Consider the following 16,042-nt stretch of genomic DNA (forward strand, 5'->3'; position numbering starts at 1 on the left):
GTGTGTTGATGCAGAGTGTTGAAGAGCGTGGCATTCCGCTGACGCGGAAATATAGAAACTCAGAACTGTGACTAATTCGCTTTGACTCCAAAAGCACGTTCTCTTCTCTTCCCTTCTCTTCAATCACTCCTCATTTCACTTTCCAAAACCACACCACATATATACAAACCCAACCGATTCTACCTGTCACTACCCAAATTAACTATCCCTGTCTTCAATCCATGGTTATTCCACCGACCAAACACAGCATTCAGCGTACGGAACAACGACATGTCGCCGATCAAGTGCTGGGCCACCAGGATGTCGGGGCACGCCAACAACCGCGCGCTCAAGGTTACCCAACTCAAGCTCCAATTGGGTCTCTTCGGAACCACCCTGGGTGCCCCAAACGACAAGCTCGCCTTCCAAATAACAGGGTCAGCTACCAACAAAGAAAAAAAACCTTCCGCTTCTTCCAAACAGAAAACGACACCTCTCTCACTCGCTCCCTTCTCAAAACGACGATGCTCTCACGCAACCTCTTCCTGTAGGTCCATCACTTCCAAATCCCCTTCTCTAACATGGGACGACCGTGACCTCTGCGCTTTTCATCTTCTTCTCAAAGACAACTCCCTCGATGTTTGCGACCTCGCATTTCATGTCTTATATGTAAGATTATAAGATTATCTAATTATCTAATTATCTAATTCATATGTCACTCTTGTTGTTTTTTATCGTGAAATGTTTGTTTGAAGAGTTTTTTAGTGTCGTAACACATGTAACGATGTTTTTCATGTCTTATTATGAATTTCAAAGATTATGTGGAGGAGGGTATATATATATATATATATATATATATATATTCTGTTTATTTGTTTATTAATTGATTTTTTGTCTTTGTTTATGTAAGAGGAAATAATGTTTAAAAATGAAATGCAGGGTGAGGGCGGTGGGGGAGAAGCGAAAGCGAAGATGACGGTGGTCGGAAAAGCGGAAATGAGCGTGGCGGTGGCGGAGCTGGTGGGGAGGGAGGAGAAGAAGACGAAGTCCAATTCTCATAATCAATTTCAAAGAAGGCTTCCAATCAAGTTGAGGGTCAATGGTTTATGCATAGAAGCTACCCTTTTGGTACGCTGCAACCTCGTTTTCCTTGTTGGTTCTTTTCTTTTTACTAATTATTAATTATTAATAAAATTAATTATGTGTGTTATTTGCCCCCTCTTAGTCAAACCCCTTTCATAAGCACACACACAAAAAGTGGAATGAAAGTCTTGGTTCCTTCATTGAAATTTTCTATTTTTACTTGGATGGATACAAACTCATCAAACAAAACCACTCATGTCATGTCCTATTTTGTTGTTTCAACTCGTGACTCTCCTTGCTCATTTCTGTGGCAACTCACTTTTAGAATAACGTAATTTGACCGTGATTAGCGAGGCTTCTGTCTTTTCCTTTTGTATCTTTATTATTTTAAATTTAGACGTCTGTGGCTGTTTTTTCTGCGTCAAAAATACTACCAGTACACATTTTCTAATCTTTACGTTGTATGAAAAAAAAAAAGAAGTAACGACATCAACATATCATTAATTTTGTTTGAATAAGAATAGAGTATGACCGTAACAAGTGAAACGTCGAGAACAACACTTCATTATTGTTTGAAAAAGGAATTTGGCAGCCTCATCTAACCAAAAATGGTTATACAAATGTGGTGACAAAATACAACTTCTCACCGCGCTGCTCTTTTGAACAGGTCTCTGTAAGGTTATTGAAGTTGAGAGATTCTAATTCTAAGGGTGACTCGGTGACAGCAAAACCCTTTGAAAACAGCGTCCAGCCAAAGAAGAAACACGGGATTATAGAGAAAGTAAAGCATTTCACAAGCTTGGGAAAGAAAAACAATGGCAAGATTGACGAATCAAAACAAACCAGTCCTTGTGACTCGGATAGATCCCCCATTTTTGACTCGGACGACTCATCCAACGATTCCAACACAAGCAGTGCTAGCAACAACAGTGGAACCCACAACACACGGCCAACTCTCACAAAGGGTTCTGAGAGATTTACAACCTCAGAGAGAAAGACTCGGTTGCAGAGGAATAGAAGCCTCAATGGGTGGAACTTTCAGACACCCACTGACAAACAACAAGCTCAAACCTCGTATCCTGGTCCTTTCACGGTGTGTTACATTCTTATTTTGTAAAGGTCCCTCCTTTTTGACCAACTAGATAGTTACTAATGGTTTTGTTTACTTATGCAGAAACCAAATGAAGTATACCAGAAAGGCACTGCAAGGAGTTGGGAATACAAGGAGATTAAAAGTAGAGATGGGAAGGCAAAGTTGAAAACCAATGTATTTTTTGCTTCCTTTGATCAAATGAGTGAAAGAGCTTGTGGTGAGAGTGCGTGCACGGTTTTAGTTGCACTCATAGCCCATTGGCTTCACTCCAACTACGGTATGCCAACAAGAGCGCAATTCGAGAAACTCATCACACAAGGTTCATCAGAATGGAGAAGGCTATGTAACAGTGACTACTACTCGAAGCTCTTCCCAGATAAACATTTTGACCTTGAGACGATCATCGAAGCCAATCTAAGACCTCTTGCTGTTCTGCCTCAGAAATCGTATACGGGGTTTTTCTCCCCTGAGAAGTTTCAGTGCTTAAAAGGAGCCATGTCGTTTGATGAAATTTGGGACGAGATAAAGATGAAGGTGGGTGATCACGAGCCAAGAATTTACATAGTGAGTTGGAACGATCATTTCTTTGTGTTGAAGGTAGAAAAAGATGCTTACTACATCATTGACTCTTTGGGGGAGCGACTTTTTGAGGGGTGTCAACAGGCATTCATATTGAAGTTTGATGATTCGAGTTTGATGTATAAGAAAATACACACGACAAAAGAGGAGCCTTCAAAGGGAACTAGTGGTGCTGAGAGTGCAAAAAGTGGAGAAAGTCGTGAGATAATTTGTCGTGGAAAAGAGTGTTGTAAAGAGTTTATTAAACGCTTTCTTGCGGCTATACCAGTTTGGCAACTGGAGAAAGAGGAGAAGAAATGGAGTGTTTCAAGCCCCTATCTTCATCGACAATTGCAGATCGATTTTCATTATAGCTCTTCTTCTTCTTCCTCTTCCTCTTCTTCATCTTCTTCTTCTTCTGTTACTTCAACTGATTCTTTGTGGTCTCTCTTATCAAGTGGAACATTGAATTAGAAGCATAATCATCACATTATTATTCTGATACATTGAAGACCCTCCTAACTTTGTAGTTGTAGGACTGATGCTTATAAACCTTGGACATATCAAATTATGTGTCATGTAACAATCTTAGATTAGATATCCACGATTGTCCTTGAGCAATTCACAATAATTTAGTTTTGGCGGCTGTACCTCTATTTTGGTGACAACTTTTAAACTATTAAAATCGTGCTATTGATTTTACTGAAATCGAAGATCAAGAACATTATAAAAGCATCATTAGTTGATACAACAGTTATACTTTCGATTTTTGATTAATTGAATGGGTTTAAATTAGAAAAACGAAAGAAATGTCGCTGCAGATGCCATATAATTGTCCACAACATTTCCCTTTTTTTATCGATTCTTTACCGTCCAAAAGTTAACACCATTTTGTCCAACTATTTTGGACATCTTGCTCTACAAATTTTATTGTAACTTCTTCTATCTATCACTTTATTTGTCCTCCTTCATTCTTTTCCTCTCTATTTCTCTTGTTTCTTTCTATTTTACATCTAAAAATAAAATGTACGTTTCCATTTTTTTTATATATATAATTTTAATATTATATAGACGGAGATATGAACTTACAGAAGATATCCCAAAATAAGACCTTATAGACTTGGTTGAAGTTTGTCTTATACTTGAATTATTATTTTAGCATCGAGTTCATATTTCAACAAACAAGTACCACCACGATACCAACTACATTTACACTACCTAACCCTTTGTTTAAATAGTGTGATGGGAAATGAATAAAAAGGGAACATGCCATTCATGTAAAAACACAATGATTCATTTGTGTCTTTTCACCAATACTCGTGTCTACATTTAAACCATACATTTTCACAAGGTGGTTCCACTCATTCATTTAAATATTAGATTTCAACATTCAAATATATTCGATATCTGGTATCCGTTGATTATGTTCTCTGAATATCTCGAGACACATAAAAATATCATTCAACAGATATTTTAGCAACTCAACAAAAGCCCAACACAGAGAAATACAATGTCTGATATTATAATGATAAAACCATAGTTTGCATTAATTTTAACACACAAGTCTAGTCTACAGAGAGACCACCACCGTTTCTCAAAGTTAGAACACACCCAATCTAAAGCTGAAAACAAACCTTAAAAACCACCGTTGTGGTTGTACTGTCGTTGGTTGCACTCTCACGGAAATGCCCTTGAAGTTTCACACTTATTTCTCCTTATAAGGGCTTCCAACACTTAAACTTGCTTTTCACTTCAGTTTTCCGAATGTGACCATTTTCAAAACTAGGGGATGGTACACTGTTAGATGGTCCTAACCTCAATGATAGATCACACTTGTTTGTGCATGGATTCGCCAAATTCCCATTGAAAATGAATGATTGGGAGCCCCCACTTGAAGAATTGAAGTTATGGGCTAGGGGATTCTCAGCACCAACAACAGGGGTAGGTCCACTGGTGTGAGAAACAGATACATGTGACACGTTGAACCCATGTTGAGGCTGGTAGGGTTGAACGTTGTTACCATAGTACAAAGGATAAACTGAAAACAAATTTGGTGGTGCTTGGTGTTCCACGCACTGTTTTTTACTGGTTGAAGCTACATGCTCAGACACATATTGCGATTTCATTGAGAGATCATGAAAGAGATTGCGAACCTCTTCAGTGTTGCGATTTAGGTAACAACGTTGGCTGTTGGGCTGACTCTTCGAGGAGGTTTTTGTCAGAGAGCACCCCAAACTCAGAGCAGCTGAACCATAATAATAACAACAATGGAAGAAGGAAAAGTACACATAACACGTGTGTGCAACAATTACCACCAATCAGAGATATGAGGAAGCTGAAGAATAACTTGCTTAAATAGTAGCTAATGCAAAAAATATTTGTTCTAGATGTTAGGAATGAGAAAAAGTACATAGAAATTAAAAAGACGATTTTTCTTTTCTCTTGTTTGATGTAAAAGAAAATAGAAAGAACAAGAATGAGACGTTCACAACTTCCTTTTAATGTCCAACTATTGTCACTATTGCTTAAACAAATTTTGGAAATTGACAAAAACTCTTTCAAACAAACATGTGTTTGCATATTTGTCAAGTGAAAGAACCTCTTCCATGGCTTCTACTTATTACATTGGAATGGTAAAAATCCGTTAAAGGACATGGCTTTCCAAACATGCCCATAGAGTACTTTTATCCTTCTATTTAATTTAAAATGTTAGTCTTTCTTAAGGGTCAGCATTCCCTGATTTCTAATTAGATGACTTATTTTATTTTACTAATCTTTCACAATTTAAAGAATTATTTTATTACATTGGAGATAAACCAAAGAAGCAAGGCAAAGAGATAATCTTTCACACTTCTTTACTTTCCTTTCTTTAAAAAACTCCTTCTAACTTCATTCGAAAAAAAGTGTTCAAAAAAAAAAATCCTTTACACTGCTTAAATTTACAGTACTTGGCAAGTGCACATCCTCCCTTTGGTGCTAAAAGAAAAGAGATAAATCCTTATGGTAAGTTTTCTGTTCTCTCATCGCATGCGAAAGCATTTGTTCCCTTTTTATTTAAAAGGTGATGAACAAAAGTCGAAACCTTCGACTTTTTCTATTTGATGTGAGCGTTGATTAAAGTAAAAAATACCTTCGATGCAAGGTCGCAGATACTCTCCAGTTTGTGTGTGCTCATCGCATCGAATTATTGTATCAATGGCAGCATTGGTTCTGTCCAAAAGAGTTGAAAGGTCCATGTATTCCACCTGCCCAAGAAAACAATTCCAATTATTATCACGACCACTATTGATTCAACACCATCGTAAGATGTTTTTCTTTGCAGCGCCCGCAAAAAATAGAAACCCTCAAATAATTTCTGCGTTTTCCTTTTTGAAACAAAAAAGGAACAACGTTGGTTTGGTTACCTCGGAATTAGCTTTGGAGTAAACAATTTCCTCTGCTTTGAGGACAACAACGGGGAGCTTCTCTTGATACTCTTTTTTCTTCTTAGTGGAAGAGCTATGTATCTCGTTCACAACCCTATAAAATAAAAAATGAAGGTTAGAAATTAGAGGAAGAAGAAGTGTGAGTGGGAGAAGAAAAGGACCTGAAAATTTCTTGAATAAGGGTTCCTCGAATGGGTTGGTGTATCTGAGTGTGCCATGTTCCTTTGACGCAATCGTAAGGTTTGGAAGCTGAACGGGGCATGGTGGTGATTAGAGAAAAACAGAGTCCTCTGTTCTAAAATGTGAATTTTGTGTGATGTTAGTGTGGGTAAGAAGGGTAACTGAACTTCTACACTGTACTGGTTTTTGCTTTTTCTTATTTTTTTAATTACTTCTCCACTTCCAAAACAAATATATAAAATAAATTAAAAAAAAAAAAAGACTCTTTTGTCTTCACTGTTCACCTTTCATCATCTTCTCACTGTCGGTGACCCTAAAAACAAATGTAACACTATTTAAACCTTTTTTTAACCTTCATTTTTATTACTATTAGTTATCAAAATATATGAATGCTACCCTTTCAATTTGTTTTATATTAAGAAATAGTTTGACAACAAAGTATTTAATTATCAATAGCTAGTTCGACAACACAGATATTGTAACAGTACAGTTAGGATCTAAATAAAAACAATATGATATGCAAACATAGAAAATATAAAATAAGAAAATTCCATCTTTAATGATTATTAATATGTTCTGGTATTACTATGGCAACCAAAACGATGATGACAATAAAAACATTAGACAATGCATTGGGAAGTGGGAATGGAAATGAATGCAATAGGAGCACGAATAACAAACAAACAAAACTCTACGTTACGTAAAAAAGTAAAATAAAAGTAATAAATTGAGAAATCATGAGAGATTACTTCATTTTGGTAAGAAAATCTTGATTACTTCATAGTTAAAACAGAATTTGGATGAAGAGTGATGAAAGAACAGAGAAGTGAAATTCGAATGTACATCTCCTCGTACTCCTATATTATTCGGACTGACAAAACAAAATATCGAATAAAAAGATGCTTCATTTCAAATTCTTCTCAAACAGTTATGAGAGTAATGCTTATTTAGTAATGTCCACAAAGTATATGGTGTTACTTTTATTCCTCTATTGAACAACACATAACACATGTACCTTACTTAATATGTTAATATTTTATTCTAGCGCCGAGGTAAGTTTCTAAGGTTAAGGTACGACATAGGACACATCGTTTTTAATTGACAACAAATATAATACTTTTCGAGAAATTAACGTCGGAAAAAAGAAGTTATGGTCAATTTCTAAGGCCAGGTTATGTAACCCACCAACAAAATTTCCCATCCCTTTGGTCTTACTCCATTAGTTGGGCTTCAATATCTTATTTAATTTGTAGTGTTTGGCAACTGCTATGACTCTGACATTAAGTTTCATAGAATAATGATATTTTGATTTATTTTTTTATTTATTTTTAATCTATCATTTTAATTTAAAAAATTAAAATAAATAATTAAAAAATATTAGTCTTAATTATCGTAACATTGTAAATATCAGGTATCTTTTCCACAAGAGATGCATTGAAGGGATACATTTGTAATGTGACACAGCGGAAAAGGTGGATGCACGAGAATCTTACGTGTGTTGTAAAAAAAATATAGGTTTTATTATTTTCACCCGCCTCATGCGTATTTCTACAGATAACCACAGAAATCTAATTGGGAAATGCGACCAACAAAAAACAAAATGGACGGAGAAGTCGATAAAGTTCTATCCTCCAAAACTACAAACAACCTTTCCGTCATTTTCTCAAATGTTACTTTTCTATTGCCACGTACTTTTCAAACTCAACTTCTCACTTTTATTTACTCCCACTATTTCAATTAAATATTCTCAATATTTCCTTTCTTTTTCAAACTACCAAAAGAAACTAAACTATTTCAAGTTATCCTCATTCCCAGTCTCTGTATTTCAGAAACATTCTTCAATCTAATGGTATTTCTCAATCTCCAAATTTTAAAAAATATCAGCAATTGAAATTAATCTTGCAAGTGCGAGTGTAACCAAAATATAATATCTATGTATGCATGTACGGATTGACAGGTTTACCCGGAAAATGAATTGAAAATATAAAATGACAAAAAATCATTTAAAGCTCATCAGCGACTCTCATCCAACTGATTCTTTTAATCGTGTCATTTCATTTACTTCCTCTAATTTACTTTTAATACTAACACAAATTATCAAAGGAAAGCATTTACTTATACAGATTATTTTCTGACTTAAAATAGAGTCTTAAATCAACATATTTCGTACCAAAATAAAACAGAAACCCAAAATCCTATATATTACTTTGAAATTTTTTAGCCCATTTTAAAAAAAAAAAAAATCAGTTGAATATCTCCATTCAATCCGCCTAGAAAAGTGAATTAAATGGACCGGACCATAAGACCGGATTCGTTACCACCTAAAACTTATGTTTATACAAACAGTAAGATCAATCAAAATAAATAAAACTGCTTAAAATATCGCAGTTTTGGTACTTTACTCAGTCGAAAAATTAAAAGAACTTTTGTTTTGCGTTTGCAAAAATCTTAAAATCATAACTAAAACAAAATTCTCTTTCGCATGTTTCGTCTAAAGTAACTTGGAAAGACCGCGCAGAAAGCTTATTGTGACTTTCTAAAATAAGTTTAACAATTATCGATGAACTTATTAATCAAGTAATTGAAACATTTAAAAAAAAAAATCATAAACAACTTTCCTAAGGCGAACATGTCTTGCTATGATGTTATCCATTATCTATAGTTCATGCACAATTTCATTTAACACTGTCACCATATCGACTGCTGCAAGCAAGCCGATACTGTAACTAAAGGTGCTATTTTAGACTATTATAGAATCATGGGTTGTCATATAACTCGCATTATTTAAAATTTCACTGTCGGATAAAATATCAACGGATAATTGAATGAAGATATTACAGTAACTCTGTTAATTAGAAAACAAGCTATACAAAGGAAAGAAATGCTCCCACAGGCCACAGCGCAACCAGCAACACTCACATCAAAACTTTTCCCACACCCAACCGCAAAGCTTGAAGAGAGAAACAACTACAGCTTACAGTGACAGACTGTTTGTCTGTCTTCTCTCGCCATTTAGACAATTTTCAACCAAAGATCTAACAGAAATAGTTTAAAAATTCAAACGGAAGAGGTATGAATGATAGGAACTGAAGAGTATGGGACAACCATATCGATGTTACTTGACATCTAATTATGGTACACGGAAATATTAATGGTGATGCAGTTAAATTAGGTGACCAAAGGTAAGAAGAAAACAAAAAATGTCCACAGATTGAAAATCTATTCCCTAATATATCTAACACTAACACCACTATAAAGGAACAACTACTTGCCGATAAAGTTTAAGAATAGGCCGTCAAAGCAGGTTCCTACAGGATGGAATATCATTTGGTATAACCAATCAAGATCATCAGCACCAGCATTCAATAAAAATTTACAGTAGTTAATCGTTTGTTTTTTGAAGGAGCAAGTACAAAATCGAGAAGAAAATGCTAGTATTACAAAATACAGAGAGACATCACAAATGAGTTACACATCTCCCAGGCATCAAAACCCAACACGAATTTGTCCCTTTCAACTCTCAGTTCCCTTGGCATCCCCGTCGTACTAATATGTAGATCTCAAGAATAAGATGACATCATTTGAAACAAGGAAAACACTATGTCATAGTAAAAAATAAACGAAACAACCTATAGATATGTGACACAAAAGAGGGAAAGGGATATCAGTAAGGAGTTTGATAATACCCGGTTGGAGGTCCCATTCCATTGACTGGGGGCATTCCATAAGGCATCATGGGCATAGGACCTCCGGCATAGTATCCAGGGCCACTCAGTTTGGACAAACTAGATTGGCCTTGCATCCCATCCCTTGCATACTGATGCCACACCTGCTGCTCCTGCACAAGCAAATGCTGCTTCTTCTCCATATCAGCCATTTGGACATATGATGGGGGTGGAATGCTCAATGATGCAGCAAATGGATCCTGATTAACTGGCTGAACAGATCCATCTGGGGCAGGGAGAGCCAAAACAGGGGTTGTAGTCTTCCCCGGTCCTGGCAATGCCACACTGCTTGCACTCCCTCCACTCAATTGGGTAGTGCTGGTATGCTGCCTCACCATTCCTTGATCATACATGCCAGTCAACAATAGAGGATCCAAACCACCACCTAAAGCTGCCTTCTGCTTCGACAAATTGCTTGCGGTCTCTACCAATGCCAATTCCCAATCAGCTTTTCCGGGCTCTGCAGCTGGGTTTTGCCAGGCCGAAGTCACTTCTGGTTGTCCATTTGAAGGGAATGCTTCCCATGATCCATTTGCATTATTGGCAGGCGCGCCAGCAAAGAGTGCCAAAGCAAACTTATTCCCCTGGTCATCTGCCGTGACTGCATCATCTCTCAGATTCACCAAATCCTCTGTAACCTGCGGCTGGGGCTTAGGCTCAGGCTCAGGCGGAGGAGGAGGGGTATAATTCTCCGGAGGAGGCAATGCCTTGATTTCGTTCATATCTGGTGCCGGCTCCTCCTCTACCTTCTCTACAGGTGGAGCCTCCTCTTTTCGCTCGGGACTCTTCGGCCTCTTGGCCCTATCCCTCACAAACTCCTCCAACGTCTCAAGCAACTTGCTGGTAATTTTCTGAACCTCAGGGTACTCCGAGGACCTCGCCACACCAGTATTCTTACACCAATTATAAAAAGCAACAAGCTCATCAATCTGCTTAGCCGCACTGGCATAAGCATCAAAAGCCTTCACGCAATCGGCATACTCCATATCAAAGAACTTGTCAAGCAAAACAGCCAAAACCTCACATATATCAGCATACAACTGAAAACTCTCCTTAACCACCGGATACAGAGCAATCAAGACCATCCTACTATTCTTCGCCAACCCAGTAGGCCTACAAGCCAGAAACCGATCCAACAACCTCTGCAAATGAACCATCTTACCGAAAACCCTCTCCGGAGTCATATCCCTCAAAGGAGTCACACTCACAACAACACTCCTCTCATCCCCCCTGCCCACCGATTCACTCATGTCCCCAAAAGACCTCGTCCTCCTCATCCCATTATCATACCCATAACTACCTTCCCCTCTATAGTCCCCACCACCGTACTCGTACGGCGGCGACCGGAAATTGTCCCTTCCGCCAAACCTATCATCAGCACCACCGCCGCCGCCAACACTACCACCACCGGCACCGGCGGCGGTGCTCTTTCTATCAAACAGCATCAACTCAAGCCTCTGGTCGAGATACATAGCATAGGTCCTCACAAAAGCGGAGTGATCCCAGGAGCTGGAGTGAGCCTCGTCTCTGAAATCAGACATATTGAGGAGCCGTGTTCCCCTGCGGGTGGCGTAAAGGATCTCCTCCTGGAACAGGGGGGGACCCTCGTTCATGAGCCTGTGCACGAGCATGAGCGCCTTGAGCGCCACAATCCAGTCGCGCGTCTTCCCCAAACGCTTGGACACCGCGGAGACGCATGCGTGGACGTAGCCGCGCGAGTGCGACATGAGGTTCAAGATCTCCCTGACGTACTTCTCGCTGGCGGGGTCGTCGTCGTGGCTGGTGGCCTTGACCACCGCGACCTCCATTTCCGGCGCCATGTTGCTGGCGACCTTCGCAATCCCTATGCTGGTCTGGTCCTTCACCACCCCAATCGCCTTCCGGATCGTCGTGGGAGCCATCGCAAACCCCAACCTTACTCACTCACACACTAAACCCTCACTGAATCAATCAACAAATCTTGAAAAACCAGAAATCCGTTCAGATTGAATTGATAAATCCTCTGGTCTTACCTGAGCTCCTAGATCCGCGCGAATTCGAGTACGGGGATCCGATTGGAGGGAATCGGAGCTAGATTATTGGAGCGTGGCGTTCGGGTGAATAGCCAGCGGAGAATAAAAGGGTCAAAATGCGTGAACTCCGTGGAACCCTGTGATCTGTGAGACTCTCAGATCTGCGATGAGAGAGAGAGAGAGAGAAAAAAGAGAAATACAAACAAAAGCCTGTTCTTGTAAACTCTAATAAACTCTAATACCAATAGCTACCGCCTACCCAAACTCTCTGTATCTGCAGGGAGGGTAGCGATTCGCTGCGACGCGTAGTGCGTACGGCTTACGGTGACGTGGACAGCGTTCCTCCTTCCTCATACCCATTTTGTTTTTTATCTTTCCGTTGCGATGTGAACACGTGGAACCCCATTGCCTCTCTGATTAGATGGGTCCCACTTCCTGAAGTAGAATTCGCAAGTCGTCGGTGGGATGTTGAAATCTGAAATGCCTTGGATTCATCCCAAGCAACCAATGTTAGCATTTGTCTCCTGTGTTTGCCTTTTTCTCCTTTTTTTCCACTTCATTCTTTTTCTTCTTTTACTTTAAATAATAATAATAATAATAATAATAATCTTTAATTCTATGCAAATTGTTTTTTCTAATCCTCAAATACTCAACTCACGAATAATAATTATCTCTTAAATTAGCGGTTAATCAATTATAATAAGGTGATAGTTAAGCATGTTCCTCATTTACTGCTCATAAGTTTGTCTATTGGAAAAAGGGTCAAGTTAGAAAATGAACGAGGCAAATATGATTATTGAATACAACCATATCCGTTAAAATCAATAATGTTTAGTAGAAAAATCTTAAAACTATAAATATTTTAAACAATACAGGTAGCAGTGTTCACTTGCCAGCTCAAAAACAAAGGAAAAAAATGTTTTTTATTACGGTGCATCTATATCACAGCTGATTCTGAACGAGTAATTAGCTGTTGAATTCTAATCCAACGCATGCTTTCTATTGAATTCTATTTTGACTCTTTAAACCATTTCTTTGGTCGTTGGAGTTAAAATTGATTCAATAGTTATTAAAATCTAGACTTTGAATTTGTGTTTTTTTTTCAACAACGACTTCGTACCCCGTTGGAATCCATGTGACCAAAGGATAGAAAGCGGAAACAATCAACCAAACCTTCCAAACCTCACAACATTCAAGGACTTTTTCAGGTCTTCTGTTTATGGAATTTGATTATCACTAATTTTTGTTGTTGCAGGTTTTAATTACTTTCTTGAAACTGTGTGCTAAAATTTTTATTTTTATCGTAAACTCTTAAAAAAAATTTATTAATGAGCCTTTAAGCGAATGTTATATCTATTTACCTCAACACTTGCCCATAAGTTGAAAGTAACTTCTATAATATTAAATCTTAACCCTTTTATGCATATAAAATGTTGACCTCTTTTATTAAACAAAATATAAAGTCTTAATCTAACAGTGGTCAAGTTAGGTCGCTGGGCAATGATGAACAACCACTCACATCTTTACGTGTATGTTGTTTTGCATAATTTAACCTACAAAGTAAATTGTGTCTCAAATTATAATATCAAATGGTCGCGTGGCCTAATGGATAAGGCGCTCGCCTCCGGAGCGGGAGATTGTGGGTTCGAGTCCCACCGTGATCGTTTTTTTATTTTTTTTAGAAAACATCATCGAGTTAAGTAATTTATATTATTTTTCTTTTTTCCTTTTTTACCTTCTTATTTTAATTGATAAAAGGTTTCACTTTTTTTTTTTCAGAATGATGGAGTCAAAGGGAGTAAGACATTTCAGAAAGATAAAATAAATTATAGAATTATTTATTAAATGCAAAGATGAAGAAAACCATTTAAGCAACCATAACCACTGTAGTCAAAGTGGATGTGAAGTTAGGTATATCTCACTAAAATGGCAGTTATACTCTATGGGGTGACTTATCAGAAAAAATTGTTAAAACTAAATTTGTGGTGATTTTAAGGCTGTCATCACTCACTTTAATGGACAAAAGAAAAAGGGAAAGGAAACCAATAATATACAAAACAACTACATAAAAGAAAATTTTCATACTTCCTTTTTGAAGAAAGAAAAGGTTTAAACAAGAAATTAAATTTTCACTACAATTAAACTTCTGCAAATTACATACCCATAATTTGTTCCTTATTAGTTTTTCAATTATTCCCACTTTATTACTGTAATTTGTTTTAGAAAGATATTGTCAAACATTTCAAGATTTGTGCGAAATTGGCATCTTTTGTAACTCGAAAAGTAGAAGAAGAATAAACAACTTTTTTGGTTTAATTGTGATACGTGTGATACGTGTCCGGCATTTAAATAAACTATGATATTTTAACAATTTTTTTTATAAAGCTTGATAAAATTTATTTTTAATATATATTAAATATTTTTCTTTTCTTAAGTCATATTATTTTTTTTTTCATTTATTGAAATACTATCAGGCGTACATTATCTTGTTAATAAAACTTTCTTAAAAAATAATTTTCTTTTAAATAAAATGGACTAAAATACTCAAGGTATAACAAATTATATATAATTGTAACTTTTACTAAAATTTAAACGATTAATGTTACTTAATTGAAAATATTGCATAAAAAATATCAAGTTAAGTATAAAACAAGAGAAATAACGAATTTATTGTGTTGAAGACAATCCTTAATCACAAAGAAAAGTCTGCAGTTACAGTTATTTGTATGGGAGGAATAAGGTTGTGGAATCACAAACTAGGTAAGACAACTGTAACACAAAGTTATTACTAAAGAATTAAAGTTGAAGCAGTTACTTGAAATCCAACTTTTCATATTTTGCTCTCTGCAACCTTTTCAAAGCAAATACTTTTTCTCCGAAGGGAGCACCATAAACAGCATCATAGCAAAATTATATAAACTGTATCAAATAGTTTCACTTCCATTCTTCAGTAGCACCAAACGCCGCACTGTATCAACAAATGATCTGCAAATCAACAAAATGTTATTCTTCAGATACCTTAACATTTCATCATAATATTCCCAAACTCTCACTTTTTTTATCCAAATAAAATCAATCTGTGTATAAAATATGCACTTACTGCCATGGAACATGTCCTACTTGCAGCCAATCCCCTTGCTCGTTTCGAAAGGTGAGTGTGTAACTTTCTCCAGCTTCCTCCAATTTTTGGTCTGCACAGTGTATAGACAAAATCAAAAACCGAATCCACCATATACACCTCAAAACAGCAAGAAAAAAAATGCAGAACTATTCACTTACATTTAGCAAACATGTTGATCAAGGCGTTTGTAAGTGTTTTATACGAGTTGAAAAGCCTCAAATTGATTTTCCTTCCTATGGTTACTCCTTCCATGTTAACCTTGACATATAAAGAGTTTGGTCCTCTACTTTGATTTTGAATCCCAACGTTCCTGATTTCGCCTCTTCCAGGATGATGCTGATGAAGTTCTTTCCTTCTCCATGATTTCACTGGTGGCCACCCCACCAAATGGTTTTCTTCATTACCGTTCCTGTATGTACATCATAAAAGTAAAACTAAGATATAGTTTCTTATTTTCAGAAATTTTAGTTCTCCAGCAGTAGTAGAAACCACAGTGCAATTATTCTATGATCCAAATGTTATAATTTCTAGTTTTAGAAGGAAACAGAACTTACTTGTTGGGTGTGTGAATGTTTCTACGCAGTTTTTGACTACGGTCATCTTCTTCATTTGGCTGGCCACTCCATACTAGTAAAGGGAAAGGTTTCAGAAAACGTTGAAAGGACTCTTCAAAGTTGCGCTTGTGTTTGACATGTTTTCCACTTTCAGAACCGCAACTGGGTCTCCATAACTCTGAACTCACTATTTGTTTGGACTTGAATTCCTCAGCGGTAGAGAGAGCAAGACCTAACTGAAGTTCCATGTGTGCACGTGGTATAACCAAAGTTATTGAGATTATTATTAGACCTTTGAGACTTGCAATAAGT

General features: G+C 37.0%; 4 protein-coding genes and 1 non-coding gene across 5 annotated transcripts; 2 read left to right on the forward strand and 3 right to left on the reverse strand.

The window, feature by feature from the left end:
• Positions 1–3,421, forward strand: LOC114163891. The gene is made up of 4 exons (XM_028048263.1): positions 1–648; positions 919–1,107; positions 1,730–2,155; positions 2,237–3,421. The coding sequence occupies exons 1-4, from the start codon at positions 271–273 to the stop codon at positions 3,185–3,187; spliced, it is 1,944 nt and encodes a 647-aa protein (XP_027904064.1). The 5' UTR covers positions 1–270; the 3' UTR covers positions 3,188–3,421.
• A 787-nt stretch (positions 3,422–4,208) lies between these two features.
• On the reverse strand, positions 4,209–6,495 carry LOC114196104. Its single transcript, XM_028086630.1, has 4 exons — positions 6,300–6,495; positions 6,118–6,232; positions 5,844–5,958; positions 4,209–4,958 (listed from the first exon to the last, which is right to left on the reverse strand). The coding sequence occupies exons 1-4, from the start codon at positions 6,398–6,400 to the stop codon at positions 4,429–4,431; spliced, it is 861 nt and encodes a 286-aa protein (XP_027942431.1). The 5' UTR covers positions 6,401–6,495; the 3' UTR covers positions 4,209–4,428.
• A 3,128-nt stretch (positions 6,496–9,623) lies between these two features.
• On the reverse strand, positions 9,624–12,317 carry LOC114196297 (putative clathrin assembly protein At2g25430). The gene is made up of 2 exons (XM_028086896.1): positions 12,056–12,317; positions 9,624–11,973 (listed from the first exon to the last, which is right to left on the reverse strand). The coding sequence occupies exon 2, from the start codon at positions 11,942–11,944 to the stop codon at positions 9,983–9,985; it is 1,962 nt and encodes a 653-aa protein (XP_027942697.1). The 5' UTR covers positions 11,945–11,973; positions 12,056–12,317; the 3' UTR covers positions 9,624–9,982.
• Positions 12,318–13,646: 1,329 nt separating this feature from the next.
• On the forward strand, positions 13,647–13,719 carry TRNAR-CCG. Its single transcript has one exon. It is a non-coding gene; the product is annotated as a tRNA-Arg (tRNA).
• Positions 13,720–14,700: 981 nt separating this feature from the next.
• Positions 14,701–16,042, reverse strand: LOC114162756 (auxin-responsive protein IAA28). Its single transcript, XM_028046722.1, has 4 exons — positions 15,731–16,042; positions 15,335–15,585; positions 15,156–15,246; positions 14,701–15,040 (listed from the first exon to the last, which is right to left on the reverse strand). Exons 1-4 carry the CDS (start codon positions 15,976–15,978, stop codon positions 14,980–14,982), a joined length of 651 nt encoding a protein of 216 aa, XP_027902523.1. The 5' UTR covers positions 15,979–16,042; the 3' UTR covers positions 14,701–14,979.

This window comes from Vigna unguiculata, chromosome 9, assembly GCF_004118075.2.
Source record: "Vigna unguiculata cultivar IT97K-499-35 chromosome 9, ASM411807v1, whole genome shotgun sequence".
NCBI classification, from domain to species: Eukaryota; Viridiplantae; Streptophyta; class Magnoliopsida; order Fabales; family Fabaceae; genus Vigna; species Vigna unguiculata.

Coding starts and splice junctions, on each gene's coding strand:
- LOC114196104 (XM_028086630.1), bottom strand. CDS start 6,400: ATGCCCCGTTCAGCTTCCAAACCTTACGATTGCGTCAAAGGAACATGG. Junction 5,959..6,117: donor ACTCCAAAGCTAATTCCGAG/GTAACCAAACCA, acceptor TTTCTTGGGCAG/GTGGAATACATGGACCTTTC. Junction 4,959..5,843: donor TCTGCGACCTTGCATCGAAG/GTATTTTTTACT, acceptor ATTATGGTTCAG/CTGCTCTGAGTTTGGGGTGC.
- LOC114163891 (XM_028048263.1), top strand. CDS start 271: ATGTCGCCGATCAAGTGCTGGGCCACCAGGATGTCGGGGCACGCCAAC. Junction 649..918: donor TCGCATTTCATGTCTTATAT/GTAAGATTATAA, acceptor AATGAAATGCAG/GGTGAGGGCGGTGGGGGAGA. Junction 2,156..2,236: donor CGTATCCTGGTCCTTTCACG/GTGTGTTACATT, acceptor TTACTTATGCAG/AAACCAAATGAAGTATACCA.
- LOC114196297 (XM_028086896.1), bottom strand. CDS start 11,944: ATGGCTCCCACGACGATCCGGAAGGCGATTGGGGTGGTGAAGGACCAG.
- LOC114162756 (XM_028046722.1), bottom strand. CDS start 15,978: ATGGAACTTCAGTTAGGTCTTGCTCTCTCTACCGCTGAGGAATTCAAG. Junction 15,586..15,730: donor AACATTCACACACCCAACAA/GTAAGTTCTGTT, acceptor ATGTACATACAG/GAACGGTAATGAAGAAAACC. Junction 15,247..15,334: donor GATCAACATGTTTGCTAAAT/GTAAGTGAATAG, acceptor TACACTGTGCAG/ACCAAAAATTGGAGGAAGCT.